The 21,697-nt window shown below is 40.8% G+C and overlaps 1 protein-coding gene across 2 annotated transcripts in view; it reads right to left on the bottom strand.

The window, feature by feature from the left end:
• Positions 1-2,095: 2,095 nt before the first annotated feature.
• The window catches only part of BOD1L1 (biorientation of chromosomes in cell division 1 like 1), a 54,825-nt gene continuing 35,223 nt past the window's right edge, over positions 2,096-21,697 (bottom strand). Inside the window, exons 13-26 of one of the 2 annotated variants that reach the window (XM_068543222.1) lie at positions 20,999-21,042; positions 19,496-19,553; positions 18,182-18,252; positions 17,495-17,567; positions 16,676-16,755; positions 14,954-15,038; positions 14,512-14,585; positions 12,564-12,639; positions 12,452-12,483; positions 11,317-11,362; positions 9,333-9,382; positions 9,151-9,235; positions 8,591-8,744; positions 2,096-3,292 (exon numbers count right to left, since the gene is read on the bottom strand). In XM_068543222.1, coding sequence (XP_068399323.1) covers positions 3,175-3,292; positions 8,591-8,744; positions 9,151-9,235; positions 9,333-9,382; positions 11,317-11,362; positions 12,452-12,483; positions 12,564-12,639; positions 14,512-14,585; positions 14,954-15,038; positions 16,676-16,755; positions 17,495-17,567; positions 18,182-18,252; positions 19,496-19,553; positions 20,999-21,042 — 1,046 coding nt within the window. In that variant the 3' untranslated portion in view covers positions 2,096-3,174. Of the gene's footprint in view, positions 3,293-8,590; positions 8,745-9,150; positions 9,236-9,332; positions 9,383-11,316; positions 11,363-12,451; positions 12,487-12,563; positions 12,640-14,511; positions 14,586-14,953; positions 15,039-16,675; positions 16,756-17,494; positions 17,568-18,181; positions 18,253-19,495; positions 19,554-20,998; positions 21,043-21,697 lie in introns of both variants that reach the window. The other variant, XM_068543221.1, reaches the window with a different exon arrangement.

Raw genomic sequence — 21,697 nt, 5'->3', positions numbered from 1 at the left:
GGAAGCAGCCTTTGGAGCTAGTATGTGTTTTGTGTGGTTAGAGCTATGTAGATATTATTATCTGTGTGCTTCTCCTCCAGGAAGTTTCTGGAAGGTTGACTTGGCGGTGAGAATGGGGCCTGTCATTGCCAGCCTGCTCCTCGGCTTTCAAAATGCTCTCTTCTTTAGGTCCTAACCTTGCTTCAAACTCCATTTTATACTTAAACAAACAAAAAGACTCTCTTGTCCACCAGGAGTTCGTCCTTTGACCAGCTTCTCTCAGGAAGGTAACTGTCTTCCCCGCTGCTGTGTCCTGCGGCACAGTCCCAGGGCAGCACAGCTGTCTGCCGCACGTGTTGTCACCCCTGGGACTGGGGCTCACACTTGTGTCCCTGGTGTTGGGCTAGGAGCTCAACAAATGTGCATCCCAGCGCAGCAGTTTCAGCGGGAAGACGCTGGCTATACAACCATTTCCTTCCCGAGAAAAGTGTCTCACTCAGTGCGTCAGGAAACACTTCTTGTTCTTGATTTAATTACACAAGGATAGCTAAGCAGTAATTTTAGGAAATGTAAGGTGCTCTCGCACTCAGCATGAACAATAAATAAAAAACAAATGAAAATTAAATCATTGAGCTCAAAATCATCCCCCCCACCTCATCTCAAATCAGTTAGGTTTTCAGTTGTGGAGATATTTGGGGATTCCTCCACTATATCGTGGTCCTGCCATGAGTGAGCCTGCTGCTGAGGTAGGAAGAGCCATCCTCCCTCTGTTGGGGCTTTGCAGAAAGAACCTGGACCTGGGGTTAGAAGACAGGAGTTCAGTCCCAACTTGGCTCACTGTGAGATCACCAGACGGCCATTCCTAATGGCTGGCCTTGGTAAGCCAGAGTTAGTAGGTTCTAATCTTGAAGAAGTCTAGGTGATGGGGGGGGGGGGTCCAGCAGCATCACCCTGAAGAAAGAGGCCTGAAGTAGGCAGGGAAGGACCAGCTTCAGCTGCCGAGGAACTGGCTGCATTACTTTCAGTCTGGGGACAGGCTGCCCCTTTGGGACGTCCCACTGCATTGGCCCAGCCTTGTGTCAGCTCCACAGATGCGTGACTGTTCAGGTTGCCTACGGAGGAGCCACGAGGCATGGCAGTTGTCACTAAGCTGAGACGAGGGAAATGGAGAGTTTGAGGTGGTGTGAAAGTGTTTCCCAGTGGGTTCTCAGGGGGAAGCTCCTGGCATCTTGGGCTGTGGAGTCAGGGGCTGTTCTGTGCATTGTAGGACACTCAGCATTCCCAACCTCCTCCCTTCTACTAAATGTGGATCAGTGATGCCAAATCCTTGTGATGACCAAGAACCGCTCCTGTGTAGTTCCAGTGCCCCGTGGGGTGGCAGCTCCTCCCTACATGGGTTTCAGAACAGCTGGAGGTTAAGTGACCCAGCTGAGTTCCCCACCAGACAATTCCTTATGCAGCTGCAATGTTTACTTCCAACTTTGTTAAGAGGCTGCATTTCCTCACAACCCAGCTACTCAGTCCCATAAGGTCGTGCCCAGGGAGGGCGTTACTAAACGGAATAAGACTGGTTTCACATGGAGAATACATTCTCGGGTGAGCACTTCTGGTGAACCAATCTAGAACCATCCAGTGCAAAGGTGGTTTGCCAAGGAGTCTGGAGCCTTGGAACCTAGTCTGGCTTCTTACCCTTAACTAACTTTGAGCTTTGGTTAAACTCAACCATATAAATGGAAATAAGGAGTTCTCACATTCCTTGTCTCCCAAGCCCCTTCCAGATCTAACATTCAATTCTACCGAGAGAGAGAGGCCATCACTGACTCAAATTTGAATGTGAAAATGGAACAATATATCTAAGACCAATTATTTAGAGAGATGAAACAGTTTTCACAGGGAGAAATTTTAAAATAGGGGAAAAAAAATTCTTACCACTCAAGTTTTGGGAAACATTTTATAATTTATATATAAAATCTCAGTAAGAAACAATGTAAAATGACAGAAATATCCACCTTACATTAAGAGTTCAAAAAAAAAAGTCACACACACTGAATGTAAATTTTAATTATAAAACAAGAATATGAACAAAACATTTTAAAACAATCTCAATTATTTGGCAACTCATCACATCATTGCTAGAGGCAAATTTGATCTTAAGAAAAGCTTAATCTTATGAAAAACTTAAGTTGGACAGTTTGCTCATATGAGAGTTAAAACATGTTTAAAAAAGAATCTGGCAATAAAGCCAGTTTCTATCTTGAAATAACTGTGTATAAAATAACATATAATCCTGAAGCTCGATAAACAGGAGTGACTTAATCTTCAGTGCATTTCTCTTCACTGAAAAAGACATTATGGAAAGAACATGGGGCAGCACAGAGAGGAATGGACACCGACACAGGGGTTGCTGCCGCAGGTGACAGATGTAGTTTTACTTGAACCGGAACTTCCTACGTCAGTGGGGCTAGTAGTAAAGTCACAGATGCGAGTATAATCTAGAAACAAGTTACATTCTTAAAAAACAGAATCACAACTGTGAACAGAAAAGCAATGGAGACCCCTTCTTGAGCTAAACTACTTTACTTGGATACATGCGAGAAGAGTCTGTATTTCCTGCCAGGTGAGATTCAGATAGTTACAGGGCAGGCAGAGTCCTAAAACATCTCTACTAATGACTGCATAGCATTTAAAACCCTTTTTTTTTATTAAAAAAAATAAAATAAAATAAACAGATATATAGCAAAGTTCACAGATAAGTTTTCTCTGTAAAATAAATAAAGTGTTCATTGATTAGCATCATACATACAGTAAAATACAACCTGTTTTTACATGTTTATATACTGTACACAGATTACCAATTGGCAGCCTGGTGTCTGATGGGCTGGAAGGGTTTGCGTGAGTGATGTGTCACATCGGGAAATCCCAATTTCAAATGTTAAAATATACAACTACTTTGTTTTGAGTTCAGGTACAAAGTAAACTTATTTTCCTTTATCTGAAATAAATGTACATAATACTTCTATGAACAATAGTTTATAAAGCTGTTTAAAACATAACAAGAAAAAGCTTGCACCTAGGAACTTGGAGCACATGCATGGCCTTCCCCTGGTTAAAAACAACAGCCTGTGGCCCTGAGGCTTGTCCCTCTTCCCTCTACCGTGTCCCCTTGTGGACCAGCCAGGGGTGGCCGCAGTCAGATTACCGCTTTGCCTTCTTCACCGGGGTCTCTTCCACCCTCTGCTGGCCTCTGGTGCGTGCCCCGGGAGGGCTGGCTTCTCTCTTGCGCTTGGTAGAAGGGGAGAGCTGTGCCTTTGACCTGCAGTAAACAAAAGTCAAGGCCGTGGTAAGACTTAAAAAGAGCTGCTTCAAGTAATTTGGGAGTTCTTCAAAAATTGGAAGACTTTTGACCTTGAGAGCCAAGAAGAGAAAACCTAGATAAGGTCTACACAGGACAAGGAGACTCTAGAAGAGCCTATGCTGACTGGTTATTTGCTGACAGCCTCACATCCTAACAGGGCACGGGTGGAGGAGTTTGGAAGCCTGTACTCTGCTTCCGGCTCTGTCCTACTCTGGGTGTGGACCTTGATCAAGCCCACTTTCTTCTCTAGGCCCTAGTTCTTCTATCTATACAATAAAGAAATCAACGGCCAGTCCCACGTTGAAACAACTGGTGAGAACACAGCGGGATGGCAGCCTCCGTCTGAGCACGCGCACAACCGTGTCTCACAGGACGTTACCACAGAGGACAGCTGGCAGTGTTAGAAAAGGCATGGGAACTTGAGAAGAGTTTCCTACCCAGTCTCCCTGCCAGCAGCCTAGCCCTGCTCGCCATTCTGCCATTAGACCGATTTGTCGGAAGCTTCAGTTAATCATGTCAATATCACCGTCTTGTTTTGGTTATCTCTTCTCTAGGATCTCTGATGCTTTCAGCACAACGTCATCCAGGACGCAATACACAAAGTCCTTTACCATTTGCCCTCAACTGCTGCACCATTCTGGACTATAGTCCTGCCAGAGTAGCCCCATTCCCAAACACAAAGTGTTCTCTGACACGTTCATATTTTGGCATGTGATTTTTTTTTTGGAACAACGCCACACCTCCTATCTGGCAAACCTCATTTTGAAGCCCCAGTTCAAAAGCAACTCCTTCTGGGGAGCCTTCCTCATCATAGAGCAAGCTGCCCTTCGGAAACGCCACAGCACTTTCCGTTGTTAATTTATCCACTGGGGTTTTTCAAATTGCAGGCTAGAGCCATTATTTTAAAACAATGTATTAATAGAACACAATAGACCATTGATATCACTTCTATTCAGTTTGGCTCATGAAAATTTTGTTTCAGTGACAGCGACAATATTGCAGAATACATTCTTAACATGAGCTGCTTACTGTCAAAAAAGTTTGAAAGTCAGGTACACATACGTCCCTCCATTAGACAGGATGTTTCTCCAGGGCAGCTGCTGAGGTTATTCCTTTTCCTCTCTCCAGCGCCTAGTACAAAGCCTGACACGTGTGAGCGAGCAGTAAATGTTATATCAGTGAAGACACTTGGAAAATAAAACTGCAGGAGATGGGACTCTACTGATGTGGAGACATGTTTTGCTTATTGTTCCTTTGACAGCAGAAGTAAATAAGCTCAAATCGAGTCAAATATTGTTGTATATGATGTAGTTTCAGCATAATGTTATCTATGCATGTGTTGAGAACGGCTAAAAACCAGTGCTTGTCAATATCCCATTTCAAACCATGACCAGGGAAAGGCATCAGCCACTAAGTGCGCAGCTACTTACCGAGGAGTGGGCGTGTGCCAGCACTGTGCTGGGTGCCATACAGCAGAGAACAGAAGCTTTGCGCAGGGGCTTCCGTCTAGCTGTGTGAGCTTGGCTAGGTCACCTGACAGACCCTTTCTTCCCACTCAGAGGGTGGCCTATGACCAGCACCACTGGCAGCACCCGCGAGCTTGTGAGAAACGCAGACCGTCAGGTCCTGCCCCAGACCTGCAGAATCAGAGCCGGCACCTTAGCAAGAGCCTCTGCGATTGGCCTGCACATTCACGTTTGAGAAATAATGAACCAGACCCTTCTGAGAGTCTTCTCATATATAAAATAAGGATAAATACTACATTTTACTTAATGAGGATTAATGGGAGAATTTATGTGAAAGGTGCCCGGCACTTCAGTTTGCTTCGTTTTCTATAACGTGGGGATAATAATGCATACATACAAGTATGCTACGAAGATCAAATGTGATAAGAGACATGAAAACAGTTGTTATACAATGTGAAGTCTTTTATTTTTTGATGCTATAATGTACAGAAGGTAAGGCAAGTCCCTGACCTCGAGGAAGAAGCTTATGGACCAGAGAGGAAAACAAAACTAACACACTTAAAGCAGTGGTATACGCCGCTGTCAACTGCACAGCCCCAACTGGAAGGGCAGCAGGAAGGAGGTGAGGATGGGCTGAAGCAGGCAGGGCGGCGTCCTGAAGGGGGTGGGTGTACAGGGTGGAAGGACCTGGCTGACTGGGGGCTGGTGGTGAGGGCGCTCCTCAAGAAAGAACCAGCACAACCAGAGGCAAGGAGCAGGGGTCGGCACAACCTGTGGGAAGCGGGAAGATGAACCAGGCCACGCTGAAGGTGCAAGCTGGCTCGTGGCTGCGCCTCTAGTGCTTTGCTGTCACCTCATCACCTCTCCAGTGCTCTGGGCAAAACAGAAATGACCCTGGGCTGTTACCTGCTGGGCCCTGCTGCACTGATTTAACCAAGCATTCAGGTCTGTGACCACTCGGGGAGAAACAAGCCTTGTCTTTGGTTCTGGGGGGCAGGAGTTGGCAGGTAAGGCTCACAAGTGTCAAGGATAAAGCCTGTGCAGGAGGGCCGTGAGGTGGGGCAGACTGGTGAGGCCACCGAGACTCCTTTTGGCAGCCCTTCCTACTCTGTTTGGAGTAGGTTTCATTTGGAAAACAAATGATTCCCAAAGACAGTTATTTGGCAAGACAAGAACCTTAAACTTAGGGAGAAAGCATCACTGCACCAAAACCAGTCTCAGGGGTTTAAAAGTGACTTGAACGTCAGCAGGGACTTACCTTCCTAATAGGGGAGATTGACTAACTTTTTCACTGGTAGATCATTTCTCTTTTGCTAACTTTTGGTGATTTCTAGGAGAAACTGTTTGTGGGCTGCCAAGTTTGGATGCTGCACGTGTAGATGGCTCACTATGATGCTTTCTGAAGCAGATTACAGAAACACTGGGCAATGGCAGCACTGAACACTCCAGTCCCTGGGACTCCAGAAAGGGCGAGGCTCCTCGTGGGCAAGTCAGAGAATGGGGACTAAAAGTAGGAAAATGGCTGGCTTTCTGGACCACTGTTGGTAAGCAGGTCTTCATGTCACCTGAGACTAACTCTGCTTATATGACTCTAGCTTTGCTTTCACTGTGTGGGATAGTATATCGTGATTTAGAGAAAGATAAATCTGTGATAAACAGAAAATATATTGGCTGACGATATAAGATCCCAAAGTGCTCACCAGAGTAGAATAAGGGGCCAAGATCGATGAAAGTATAATTCACAAAGCTGAATGTTAAGGCCCTGGAACCGGGTCCAAGCAGTCGCCTGCACAAGTATCAGGTGAGAGAAGAAATGCCCCATGAGGAAAAAGAACGTGCTGAGTTGGTGTGCAGCCCAGGCAGAGGGAGCCCAGTGAGTTGGATGCATGTTGAAGCACAGCCTAGAAAATAAGGTGGACAGGCCTCTTCTAGATTCATCAGCGCACACTTGGTGTAGACATTCGCTTCTTAAAGAGAATACAGATAAATTGAGGAGAACAAACAGGATGATGAGGGGGCTCAAAACAAGAGAAGAGCTGGAAGCCGCCCTCCAGTGTTTAAGGGAAAGTTGTACAGGAGGCTCCAAAGGTAGAAGCTATGGGGAGGCCAGCATCCATTGAACACAAGAGGATGCCATGAGGAGGTGGCTTTCCTGCCCTGAGGTAACACACAGAAGCAGAAATACCTTTTCAGAGGAGCTGCTGGCAGCATGATCGAGGTACTGATGGGATTGCAGTATATGGACCCACTGAGACCCCATGTGACCCTGAGAATCTGTGAGATTATAAAGATGCCAGAGCCCTGGAACCAATCAACCAATGCCAAGGAATCTAAAGTGAAAAGAATCCATTTGTAAATCACAAGCTCCTAAAGTGCATTAAGGAGAAGCATTGATAATCCGGGTGATTATAGAACCGTAAGTCAAATATGATTTATTTTTGAAGAATAAATTTTAAAGGGCAAATCTGTTAGCTACTTTTAGACACTCACTTGAAGATGCCTAGAAGGCCTGTGGAACTTTGAGTTGGGCTCGACTATACTGGATGATCTTTCCACGAGTATAAAAGAGGAAGGGGTGTCTGTACCCAAATGCACCCTCTCGATCAGCAGATATCTTAATTCTATGATTCCTATTTATCTGAGCTGCCCCACCTAAAAAACAACCGTGAGACACCTCACCTTCAGCAGCCCTGTGAGCTCCTAAGGTCTTCTGGCTCTAAAATCTCATTCTTTGAGAAACTAAACCACATCATGAATGGCTAATAATGTACAAGTTTAGAGGAATTAGAAATAGGCTCATTTTAAGTCTTTATGCAAACATAACACATTATTACTATTATACCACAGTGGCAGATGTTAATAAGTGATACTCTTGAAATAAATATTCCTGAAATCTTGGATAATGAAATTATAGATGATGATACCAAGATTAACACCTTGTGAATCACATTAAAAATGGAAAATATTCACGCTTCAGAAAAAGTTATAAAACTGTAAGGTGATGCAACATTTCTCAAAATGGGCTGTGGGGAAAGGAATACTGATTGATGTTAACAGGTATAATAACAGGGGCTGGTGGGCAAAGTATATAACTGACAAAGTTAAACAGGTTTCTTTCCTTTAGGACCATGACAAGCCCTTAATATGGTAATGTACACTACGGCTTAAGAAGGAGAGAAAATTCAGAGGCATTCCCCAAACTCACTTGACCATGGTCCTCTTTTCTCCAGAGGCTCTGGCTATACTAGGGTTTGGGAGAATGTACTATGGGAAACATATGAAATTGCCAGTTATGTAAGTGGAAAATGGTGGCCATACTGGTGATCTCACGTGACGGACCTGTCACACAGCACTGTGAGGTGCATCTTACAACGGGTATGGGCTCGTGATTTCTCTCTCACCGCAGCTAAGCACGCTGCACACAGAGACTGTGTTGTCCGTATCTGTGTTTCCACCCACGGTGCTTAGCACTGCATCTGAGACATCTCCTCATCCTTGATAAATATTTATGAAGGAACTAAGTAGGTTCCACCAAACAGGTATCTAAAGCCTGGAAAAGATTCCAAAGTGATCCTCAAAAATGGTTTAAGAGGGAAAATAGCCTCTCCCAGAGGAACTGAAATGTCAGAGGGCTGGGAGCATGTGCTCTCTGCTGAGGATAAAACGAAAGGAAAGAGCTCACACTGTGGCACAAGTGAGTCAAAGACAAGAGAATCCCATGAAACCCGCAGCTATTTTCTGATGGAGAAGCTGGTGAAGGTTCTGGACGCTCTCCTTCGTCCCCTGTTACCTCTGAGCCTCTGATCTGGTGCTGGACCTTGTGGTGGCTCCTGTGGGCTCATCCTCTTCCTCTTCGTCCTCTTCCTCATCAGACTCCTGGTCTTTCTTGTCCTCAGTTGCCTCAGAAACTGATTTCTGGCGTTTTCTTTCTGGCTCTGAGGATTCTGTTCAGATAGAAGGGTAACACCTGGATTGTACAATTCCCAAAGACACTTACGAAGGACAGAGTCACAGAGTTTAGAACAAAGGATATTAGGGCTTTGGAGGCAGAAGAAGTGGTTTTCCACTTCCTTTTTGTTTCAGCACTTGCAATTCACAACTGTTTAATTTAATCTCTGGGATAGTTTACTTAGGCAGTTCACAGCCAGCATTTGCAAAAAATTCGCATGTACTCAGAAAAGCATCTGGGATGTACCATTTCTGACACAGGATTAGAGCCATTTCACACATATTTATGTAGTATTAATACTAGCTGCACCCCCTGGATTTTTCCTCATCCAAAGAAAAACTCTTAAAAAGGTGATTCTGAAATGATAAGACTCTGTAATTAAGACTCTGCCAGGAACATACCAGCATCATCTGATAGAGTGAGCGAACGCTTGGGCTTTCTTCCTCTCCGACGCACATTTGCTACAGATTTTTCTTCACTGTCATCCTAGAAGCAATAAAATTAAAGTTGAAATGGTGGTCACTTGAGCATTTACTAAGTTTATTTGTAAAAGACATGTCTTGATAAGAAAATTAACACTTACATTGCTTCCACTTCGTTCTTGTAGGTTAGATGTTTCTTTATTGGACTCATCTTTAAGAAAAGGAAGATCTCTGCATTAATATTTTAATTAGTGTCAAATTAAATTTCAGCAGTCTGGCTTGCTGTCTGTGAATGTACCAGTGCTAATTAAGGTATTCTTACACGATTTATCATTGTTTTTGTATCAGCCAAGCAAACGTTGAGGTGGAATACCTAAGCAAAAAGGCATGTCGGAATGAAAGTCAGGATACCAAAGTTTGCGTTTCAGATCTGTCATGAATAAGCTATGTGATCTAGGCAAATTACTTAAATTCCCTCAGCCTCAGTTTTTTCATCTGTGAGATGAGGATTTGGGTTAGATTGCCTTCATGGTTTCTCTCTTTCAGCTCAAATGCTCTGAACCTGGAAAGGGAGGAGGAAGGGTACATCTAGGGAGCCCCCAAGAAACAGCAGGAACTGCAGGTCAGGATTCCAGACTTTACTCAAATTGTAATGGAGCTCTATAAATAGCACAGCCCTCATTTGATAGGTAGGAAAATGAGGCTTGAGTAACTTAAGTAATTTGTTCAGAGTCACATAACTAGCAGGTGGGGGGGAGTTGGAATTCTTATGACTCCATATACTTATATCATGGTATCTAGAAAAGTACATTTTATAAGCCTATTTTAGGTTGTGAATACCTATTCTTTATGTATTTGCTTTCTGTAGATGTTACCATTTTCTGAGAATGTATCTTGGTAAGAAAAATGAAGTTTAGTTCAATGCACTGTTTGAAGCTAAGATTATGAGGATGTTGATTAGACACTCAACAACCCAAAAGTGGACTTATTAGTGATGAAGACTGTGTAGCTGCCTTTTCTGCAAGTTCACTAAACTAACGTAGGTAGAAGAGTTAAAAACCAAGAAAAAGGCTCACAAAGAAGAATCCAGTCTTTAACTGGTCATCATTACCCAGATTCAGAAAACGACTGCCCAACGACAATACTGAAACATAATTGCATAGCTTACAATAGACTCTTTAAAGGGCATTTGAGTTCTAAAGACTTCTTGTTGTATGGATATAAAATATTATAAAATTATGAATAAAAGATGGTTAAAAACAAAACATAAGCAAAACCTCCTTTTGTTAAAAAAAATAAACAAACCTTAATTTTCAAAGAGGCAAGAAAAAGTAAAATATGATCATAAGATCCCACACATAGTTAAATGTGGAAAAAATTTTAAATTACACATTTGCTTTTACCTTGCTAATCAAAATATGTACTTTCCTGATATGACCATGCTATTTATTTGGTCCAAAATACTTGTCATATTCTTTTTTTTTTTTTTGCCTGTGTCAGCACTTTCAAACCCATCAATGGCTATTTTTTGCTTTTATGTATCAAAAAATTTAAAACATGAAATTAATATATACACATCGTAAAAATTCTGGAAAATGCAGGCAACCGTAAAAACATGAAATGTCCCTACTATCTCACCACCCGGAGCTAATCATTATCAACATTTTGGAATATTTTTTCTCCTTGGAATGAGGACAAAAACGCTTCATTGAAACAATTTTATCTCTTGCATCCTAGTTCTGGAAGCTGCACAGGTTGCTTTCAAAATTCTTCTTCTGAAAACAATAGGCTCTTGGGCTGAATTCCTGTCTTCCTGATAAGAGTTCCCAGTCCCAGGTTGATCTATTTCTCCCTAAAACATGTCCACGAAAGTATGGTTTGGACACAGCAGTGCCTTCCCTCTTTTGCTCTGTGCTGCCCTCCCCCTCCTCTCCGAAGGCTTCCCAGACTAACAAAACTGAGAATGACTCAGATCACAGGAAAAGCCAATAGTTAGAGTCTCTCATGGCTACAAGGACAGCTGCTTTGACCAAGGAAGCCACCCACTTCATTGAAAAACAATGAAATTCTAAAACAGTCCCCGACAGCCAGGCTGCCCCACCCCTTCCTTAGATCATACACAGAGCAATGCTTTTAGGTACATACCTGTTTGCATTACTTTCTGTTTGCTGCCAGGTGGAGATTGTTCTACCTAAATTTAAACAAAGAAAAAAACTGGAGTCAGCAGTTTGTTATCATCACATAGAAAGTTAATCAACAATGTAAAGAAGGCATAGGACCTCTGTTTATTATGTAGGCAGAATATCTGGAACCTACTTCCTGCAGTTGATTAAACATACCAAGCAAATATGGATGCCTATGATTCTGAACACACAGGTCTTTCCACAAGGAGGATTAGGGCTGCCACAAGCCTCTTTCCCAGCCACTGTGCTGCTACGCCAGGGGGCGAGCACTGGGGGGACACGCATGGCCCACTGTTAATATTCCCCAACCCGGCCCGGTAAACCATCTTATGTGTTGGTAAATGCATTCACACTCTTACATGTGGCTCTTTGGTTCTGTTGTCTTATAAGAATTCTAGTGAGATAATTAATGCAGATATTGTCATAGTACTTTATATCCAAGGAAATGGGAGTCTCGAGAGGGTCACATGACTGGCCCAGTATCACAGATGTGGGAGTAAGTGGCAGAGCTGAGGCTTGAATCCCATTTGCTTTTGTTAGGTCAGTGGACATGTTTGTCCTCTTAATAATGCTATCATTGAAACTCATGCAATGATGTCTTGGTACAATGGTTTTGTTGGGTATACACCTCAGGGTCAAAGATAAAGAATATTAAGAAAGATAAAGTATTACTGCCGATTTTCCTGCATCAAAATTGGTGTACATTCTATTATAAAAGGGCCTCCATAGAAAGTAGTAAGATAGACACTTTGGAGGTTTCCATAAAGAAGCCGTTATGTAAAAATCATATAAAACAGCTATTTTCTATATTTTAATCAAGGATGACAAGAAGATAAGTCCCTAGATAATTTATATAACTGAACTGACAGGTGAGGATAGAATCAGAGTGAATTACAATTAATATAATTATATTTATATGAAGCTATTAGTAATCATAATATAATCTGAATGGTTATTTGATGTTTTATTTAAGAAAATCTCTTAAAGCTTTTCAAATACTTTTTTAAAAAGATAGTTGAAAATACTAATATTGCAGTATACTCTTTCCAGGTCAAGAGCAGATATTTGAAGAATTCTCGTCTTTTGCAATTACTTACAGTGACAATGCCAGCATCTGTTTTGCAGTCATCTTCTAAAAAATAAAAATCTCACTTAGAAAATCAGTTGAAAATTTCTTTTGTGTGAACTGAAAACACACCAAATACCTACTTGTTTTTAATGATGTTTCTACAGGGTGTTTACGAGGTCTTCCTCTTTTCCTTTTAATAATTACCGGCTGATCTTCCTAAGGGGGAAAGGGAAAAAAAAGCAATAAAAAGTTTTATCCTCTATTATACAAATAGTTTGCTTTCTCAAAATGGGATTTAGAGTTCCCTCCTAAGAGGTCTCAAATCCCAGCTTTGTCTCTTAAAAAATACGTGACCTTAGGCTTAGTGCTTCATTTCTCTCAGTGCAGTCCCCTCACTTGATAAACAATGCTAACTGAGTATGAATTCACGGAGTCCTGAGGATTATGAGATAATGCGATAATGGAAGTAAGCGCTCAGTGTCAGCTTTTACTTCCGTAATAAATATGTATGTCCACTTAAATGTGGATTTAGTCCTAGTCACTTGTGACCAAATGGGATCCCTTATAAAAAATAAAGGAGGCCACTGAAAACAAACAGAACTATTAAAAAGTTGTATCAACAAACAATAAATGCTGGAGAGGGTGTGGAGAAAAGGGAACCCTCTTGCACTGTTGGTGGGAATGTAAATTGATACAGCCACTATGGAGAACAGTATGGAGGTTCCTTAAAAAACTAAAAATAGCACTACGATACCACCCAGCAATCCCACTACTGGGAATATACCCTGAGAAAACCATAATTCAAAAAGAGTCATGTACCACAATGTTCACTGCAGCACTATTTACAATAGCCAGGACATGGAAGCAACCTAAGTGTCCATAAACAGATGAACGGATAAAGAAGATGTGGCACATATATACAATGGAATATTACTCGGCCATAAAGAGAAACAAAATTGAGTTTTTTGTGGTGAGGTGGATGGACCTAGAGTCTGTCACACCTAGAGTGAAGTAAGTCAGAAAGAGAAAAACAAATACTGTATGCGAACACATATATATGGAATCCAAAAAAAAAAAAAAAGGTTCTGATGACCCTAGGGGCAGGACAGGAATAAAGACGCAGAGGTACAGAATGGACTTGAGGACATGGGGAGGGGGAAGGGTAAGCTGGGAAGAAGTGAGAGAGTAGCACTGACATATATACACTACCAAATATAAAATAGATAGCTAGTGGGAAGCAGCTGCATAGCACAGGGAGATCAGTTCAGTGCTTTGTGATCACCTAGAGGGGTGGGATAGGGAGGGTGGGAGGGAGGTACAAGAGGGAGGGGATATGGGGATATATGTAAACATATAGCTGATTCACTTTATTATACAGCAGAAACTAACGCACTATTGTAAAGCAATTATACCCCAATAAAAATGTTAAAAAAAAAGAAGTTATATCAAGACTGGCAAACTTGGCAATGGTTATCTAGAAGATCTGGCTGGTGTATGTACAGTTGTTTCCCTTGATTTATGGGCCTCCGTCTCAGGTCACTGTGATTCTGTGTCCCACTGGGCTCTCTGCAAATCCGAAGGGGCCTGGAGTGGGCAGGGATGGAGGTCTGCCTCTCCTGCAGCCTCCCAGGAATCCCTGACCTCACCTTGTCAAACTGGGTCCCGTTTGGCACTTGCTGCAGGCCTTCCGCACATCCTGCTGCTGCGGCTCCCATTTCGTTCTGCTGGACTCCAGGGCTCTGCAGCTCCCTGTTCTCTGACCTGAGCTGCTGCCTGGCTTGGTTGTGCTAAGCCTTTGGGTCAGGAAGTGACATGGACACTGAGGTACAGATCTGGGCTGATCCCATGTGGCTGACAGAAGTAGGTCTCATACAAATGTTTGGATAAAATTAAGATATAGGGAACAAAATGAATCAAAATGACACTGATAAAGTGCACTGCATGAAATGCTGTCCTAGTGCACTAAAAAAAAAAAGAGCTACTTCAAAAGCATTTAAGAAGAACTTTGGGTAAGAGCACTGAATGTATTTTATTTGTTTGCAGTACGTAAATAAATCTGAACAAATAAATATAGAAAACATTTCTCACCTCCTGAGATTTTATGTTGTCATCATCATTCTGCTCTGTCTTTTCGCCAGCAGCCTCACTGCTGCTGTATTCATCTGCAGAAAGAGCAGAGCTCGTTCACTGCTGGGGACTACACTCAGCCTCAGCGCCAGGACACCTACCAAGGTGACCTACGTCGTCCCCGTCACACATGCACACAGACTCCATTCTCAGGTGGACACACCAAAGTTAATAAGCCAGAGTCTGGTTAACCGATAAGAAGCACACTTTGGGTAAAACAGGAGCCAGATTAAAAATGATTCCCAAGCGCTACTGATACTCAGCGCCATGTACTGTGTTATAAAGGGAAGGCAGATCGGCAAACCGCAGTTTCAGTTGGCGAAGCCTGGTGAGAGATATGCTGACTGCTTTGAAGGATTAGTCTCCTCTTAAAACAATTTATCTAAGTAGATGTATTACTCACCTTTTTCTTCCATGGCCCTTGAAGCAGTGTTGTTTGTCTTAGAACTTGTTTTAGGTAACTCTTCCAAATCTCCAGAGTTCTCTTCCTATGGAGAAGTTGAACAAGACAAGAAGCTTCTTTTTCTTATTTCAACAATAATTTCCTAGCAGTCTTTTAGGTATTTGTGGGAAATTTTTTAAAAAGTAACAATCTTGCTGCTTGGGAGACTACACAAAAAGATACAAAATCTGAAGGCAGAAAAGCATGAGATAAGGCTATAAAGCAACAAGGCCATTTTTTTTTCCCCTGCAAAATGGAAATTGCTCTCCTCCCTCACCCTGGACTTTTCAAGAGAAACTCCAAAGAAAGAACTGAAAGGAATTTACAACAGATTTTTTTTTTTTTCTTTGTTGGTGGAGGGGAGGGACTGGGGGAAAGGAATAAAGCAGAAGATGCCAAAGAGAACTTCTGGGTATCCAGCTGGGCTGATTTAGAGCAATGATCTCTCAATGGTTAAATTATTTGCCCTTAGTTGCAAAGAAGTTTTGAGCATGAAATACCAAATTGTTTATACTATGATACTAATATAATGTGTAAATAAAAATATACAAGTTAAATTTAAAATCAGAGTACTGTTTTGTATTGAGAATATTACATGTATATGTGATTTTTAAATGAAAATAATTAAGTCAGAGTATATTTAAACTTAACATTAAAAACCTTACATAAAGTTGAAGGGAAAATAAAAGGATACCCTTTAATCTGTTTCTTTCCAAATTCAGGAGCACTGTCTCAAGATTTTTGCTCTGGATAGGGCAGGGGGAGTGATGGGCTTTTTTAAAACCCAGTATCTTTCCTTGGCCACAACCAGCTGAAATTCATGACAATATGTGACTTTACCTCTTCGGTTGTTAAAATTCTTTTACTACTTTTTATTTAGTTTATCAGTTATCGGGAGGAAAAGAGACTATAAATTGGTTTTAGTGAGCTGGAAGTCAGCTGCATATATGTATAAGGTGACTTAAATACTTTTGGAACAAGTCGGAAAAACAATAGATTAGGGAAGGAGAGAGAACGAGAAGATGAAGGTGGACTGGAATAGACACTGAGAAGTCCTGAGTCTCGGAAATGGAAGAACACCCAAGAAGAGGTTATCTACCAGGAAATGGAGAAATCTGGGCCTAGAACAAAAGACAGGGTAAGAGCAGAAATGAAAATTTGTGAGCCGCTTCCCTGAGTCACAAGGTGAAAATAAGCTCATAGGAAAAAAGAGGCAATGAGGGAGGGCCCATCCTTGGACTACCTATATTTTAGGGGCTGGAGTTATGGTAAAGAGAAAGCCAAATATTAAAATTTTTAAACAGTATGTATCACTGTATTTCACTGTTCTCATGTGAGTATATCTGTAATAAAGCATATTACACTTGGGAAGAAAGGACCTAGAAACCTAAGGAAGTCAATAATATGAACAAAAACCTAAGCAATGATTATATCTAAACTGTGATATTAATACAATCTTGCAGTTTAAGATTATAAAGTACAACGTTTGTTTTTTTCCTTTGAGAGAGCCTAAAAAATATACACCTTTTATTATTAGAGATACATAAAGTAAAAGGGATATTAGAACTATATATATAATATACACACACACACACACACACATATATATAATACAAAATAAGTATACACAGTGATGTAATTAGGTCACCCCTAAAACTTAAAATTAATATGTGGAAAAAGTACCTTTGTATCTTGTGGCTCAGTTTCAGAACATTGCCTCTGTCCTGTTTCTATTTTGGAATCCAGGACATCTGGATTATCATCTGTAAATCAGTTTGCACAGAATCACAAAGGAATAAAAGCCAAATGAAAAATGAAATGCATAGTTCTATTTTAAAAAATGACAGTTTGAGACTTCTTTCTTAGGCATTTACGATATCATGTGACTTGAGCACTGAACACTGGCCTTGGCCCTAGCAAAACCAAAAAAATAAAATAAAAAAAATCTACAAATGCTCAAATGGCACCAACAAAGCAGGAGGTTCTGTGGAGAAGGCTTAGGACATAGCGTTTCCAGAGACTCTTTTATTCTTGGCTGAGCTGTGTGGCTGTGGTTCCCCAACCAGGGATTGAACCCAGGCCACGGCAGTGAAAGTGCCAAGTCTTAACCACTGGACCTCCAGGGAATCTCCGTCCACAGATACTTTTAACTTCCTGAACAGGTTAGCACCTAAGAGGTATGGCTTAGCAATTAAGACCATGCTCTTGGGAATCAGATTTACGTGATGGCACCTGGCTGGGGCCCAGGCCCAGGTTACACAGGAAGCCCGGGTTTTTGTGATTTCCAGGGGTTGGGTCTTCTGCAGGGAATAATCTAGTTTCTAGATCAAGTCCAGAAAAGACCCTGGAGGTGTCAAGCTGGTCTGGAAACACACTAGAGTTAAGAGTTGTAAACAATTGCTACCCTCAAGAATTTTCTATGTTACCGGCCCATTATTTTGGATGTGAAAATAATATGATTTTCAAAGATATCCAAAACAGGAACATGTATATTCTAGATACCCAGTTCATCTTCTGAAGAGAGGTACTGCTTCTTTCCTTTTCTTTTAGGCATGTGCCTTTCTTCCTCTTCAACCTAGAATTAAGAGTGACTATATTAAAGGCAGTAGAATTTGGATCCAAATCTACTTAAAGAGGGGCACATTGTATTAGTTTCTAGCCCTTGGAATAAATTTTTTAAAAATCTAGAATAATGCTTCTGGCATCTAGATTTGGATTAGACTCATTTTGTAAGCTTGAGGGTTTTTTTTTTTTAAGATTTTAATATAAATCCATACAAAATATCCATATCTATTTCTGGTTACATACTGTTATTTCAACAATTCTAAAATACGTTAAAAAAAATTCTCATTTTACCATCTCTGAAGTCAAACTATGTCTTACAATTGATGGCATGTCATAAATTAATTGGCAACATTTTTCTCCCCTCTTGGTGGCCTACTAAAGGGCTGATGAATGGGAGTTATATGAAAAAACATCCTTGACTGTACCGTAGGGACATGTCCAAATAACCTGGGACCTGCCAAATTACCTAAACCTTACAAGAACATAAAGAAGTAACAGTGATATGGAGAACTCTTAATACATACATTGAATTTCTTATATACACAAAGAGGTAAAAGCCTTTGTGCACAGGAGAAAGCACTATGCATAAAACATGAAATACTTGAGTTTCTTATGAAAACCCACCTCTTTAGGATTTGTTTCAACATTATGACTTCTTATGGCTTCTGTGTTGTCTTTTCCACTATTGGATATCTCTGAGTAATAAATACAAAAGAAAAAAGAAAAAACAAAACCCCACCTTAAGTATTCACTCCAATACTTATTTTAGGGGTGTGTGTGGAAGGGGGAAGGAAAAGAAGAAAGAATACTTTACAAATGACTGTGGTGGGATCCTCACAAAAACTATGTCAGGTAAGTTCCATGATTTCCATTTCTAGACTTGAGTAAATGGAGTTGAAGGAGGGAAGAGAATCACTGGAATTTACATGGCAAATTTCAAAGCCATTTCTCCCCCCAGCTCCTGTAACAGCACAGTATGAACAAGTGTCCAAGGAAAACAATAGATCATGCATGGTAGCTCTCTTTGTAATTGGGACAAGTTGCAAAAAACCTCAATGTCCATTAACAAAAGAAGCAAAATAGTAACTGTGGTATATTCACACCATGGAATACTAAAGAGCAACTGAAGTAAAGTAACTAGAGTTATACATGTCAACACGACAAAAAAGAGATTGGGATTGGGGAGGGGGTTGTATAATATGGATTCAACTATATCTGTAACATATTTTTAAAAAGTTATGAAGCAAATATACTGCATTTTAAGATATGACAAAACTAGGTGATGGGTACATGGGTGTTTATAATTATTGCCGCTTTACTTTGGTTTGAAATATGGTATAACATGTTATAAAAATAACTGTATAGGGGATTAAGACCTCTTTCCCCATTCTTGGAATAGGGAATCAACAAAATCAGTAGGATTCAACAAAATTCTATATTATGTTTTAAGAAGAGAATTATCCCTCTGGGGTCGGCAGTCTCTGCAGGTTGCGTGCAATGAGGCCTGACTCCTGGGCGATGAGCCTCATAAATGTGATGTCCCTGATCTGCTACCAAATTGAGACTGCTTGTCAGAAATCAACGGTTAAGTACTTAGCACAGAGCCTCTCCTATGATACAAACCACTGGGGGCTATACATTTTGTATCCACATTGGATAAATCCACTGTGAGGTTTCTGGCAAAGTTCTAGTAGCTATTTAAGGCAAGGCACCACTTACAAGCTATGTGGCCTTGAATGAGACACTGGACCACTCCATGCCTCAGTTTCCTCAACTACAGATGTGATGCTGTTAACATTCATTGTAATGGATCACATAAATTAGATGAGTGAAAATTTGCAAACTAATTATAATTAGCACAGGGCATGTCACACAGAAGGCACTCAACAAATGATAATTATAATATTAAAATTACTACTATGAAATTCACTAACTTACCTTCTTTGCTTTGAGATTTGCTATGAATTTCATTTGTTTTTGAGCCTGAATTTTCGACCTAAACACGCAATAGAGAAAGTTACTTATGGATAATCTCACACAAATCTTGAATATCTAGAAAATAATCTGGCCGTTTGTGGGAACGCTTAAAGGAAATGGAGTACGTGGTTTTTTTTTAAAATTTCACCCAGAAGCTCAAGAGCATAGGGCATTTTCCTTTTGAAGAAGTTTCAGTTTAACAAATTAGCATCCCACTGTGTTTATTCTCCTTGTCTTTAAAATGGTTATGGCAAAAGAGTAAGAAATAAGAGAGAAAAAATTTCCGAATTCTATGATTTCTCTTCCCATCCAACAATCCCTGAAGATTTTCTTTACTAAAAAATGTTGAGGGATTCTGTCATTCTGTCATAAGGTTTCCCTTTGGCAAATCTTGTCAACTGTACTTTTTTTTTTTTTTTTACACAGAGAGGAAGTCTTGGAATATCCTACGATCTTCTAAATCCTAGCTACAGAATTTCATATTTGGAAAGGACAGTTGTGCTTAGACGGGAAAAAGCCAGCTGCTGGGGGATTCGCGGAAACAAGGTCGGATGCTGGGGGGCTCTGGAGGTTTCGGCCACATTTAGAATCCTTTTAACTCCTGGAGGGTAAACCTGAACAGAACCAAGTGGGGCTTTTCTCTTCCTTTTACTCAGTAGACTGTGTGTGAGCTTCTAGATACAGACTGGGATGTCTCAACAGGGTGAGGTAAGCCCTCTGATGCCACAGTTGTCTGGTAGGAAGCAAAGCTCTTCTGAGTCCTCTAGGGGCACTGGAAAGAATGTAGCTGTCTGTGATTTGCAAGCATTTTACAAAATGTTCACTTCTCTATGCATTAAGAAAGACAAAAAAAAAACAAAAACAAAAAAAAAACACAAACCCAACTCTTTCAAGCACAAAAGGGATTCTGAGAGCCACAGCTGGGAAAAAATATGTATATATAGCAATTATAGTTTAGTATCTTCACAAAAGGTTTCTAAAGACATAAAGTGAACTTTAGTTCTTAAAATAAAGTCGGTTTGGTCTACAGCACCAGGATAATTTAAGACATCACAGTCCAATTTGCAATCCCATTATAGTAATAAAAAAATAGAAAGCTCCTAGCTCTTTGAAGGATTTCATTAGGATTACCAGGGGAGTTCCCTAGTCTGAGGGATCTGGGTCGCCTTCTGTTTCCTTAGTGCTGTTTCATGACATTGGCCTGAAGAGCCACTAGAACACAGTGCTGCTGAATTCAGAGTGACTCCTTTTTTCTGAGAAAAACAACTAAATTTCCTGACATCAGTGGATATAGTTGAACATGAAACTGAAGGTGTCAGTAGGTTGAACTTGAATGGCGAGCACGTCCTGTCTCCTAAAGAAATGCACAGCCAGCCCCTCCCCTAAATGTAGTCGCTCTCAAAACCCCAAATCAAAGCAACCCCAACTAATAACAACACAACTCTAACCATTACAGTGACTTACATGTAGTGATTCAATCACCAACAAAGGCTCCCTCTGTAGTTCAGCTGTTCAAAAATAAAAATGAGAAATAAGGAAACTGAATGTTGTTTCTGAACCACAGAGAAACAAATTTAGAGCTTTTTAGTTAAGTCGGAATATGTCGCTAAGTGGCCTAGCTGCTTTTGTGAAATACAAAATTCTGACCAATTATATTCTACAATCCGTGCTCTGTCGCACTACCAGGAAAACAATGTTGCCTCTGCATTTTTACAGTAATGGCAGTGATCCATTAAATCACTGTAGTGATGTAACCACGTCGGCGTCTGAAGCTTAGAAGGACGGTGGAAGGAAGGCCTTTGCTGTAACTGTTAAGCGACAGTGTAACACTGGTTCATTTAAAAATAATGCCATCAAATGAAAAGTTAGATCCTATCCCTTCAAACAGCAATGGTCTGTTTATATTCTTTGGAAACTTGAAGTACAAGGTCTACTGTTTCTACTCAACAATGACAGAACACACATTTTTCTTTTAAAAACAACTTCCTTTTACGTAAGTAGGTCTCTTATTCAACCGTACCTAAACACAGCAAAGTAACCTGAAATATAACCGGGGGAACAAAGGACTTCAGAATCCAAAAATGTTACCTTCTTGACAATTAACAAATGAGATATTAATTATTTGTATTATAACACATACATACAAATTTTAATTAATGCATC

Source organism: Eschrichtius robustus, chromosome 4, assembly GCF_028021215.1.
Source record: "Eschrichtius robustus isolate mEscRob2 chromosome 4, mEscRob2.pri, whole genome shotgun sequence".
Lineage (NCBI taxonomy): Eukaryota > Metazoa > Chordata > Mammalia > Artiodactyla > Eschrichtiidae > Eschrichtius > Eschrichtius robustus.
The sequence above is the reverse complement of the archived record's forward strand: the minus strand, read 5'-3'. Positions and strand labels throughout refer to the sequence as shown.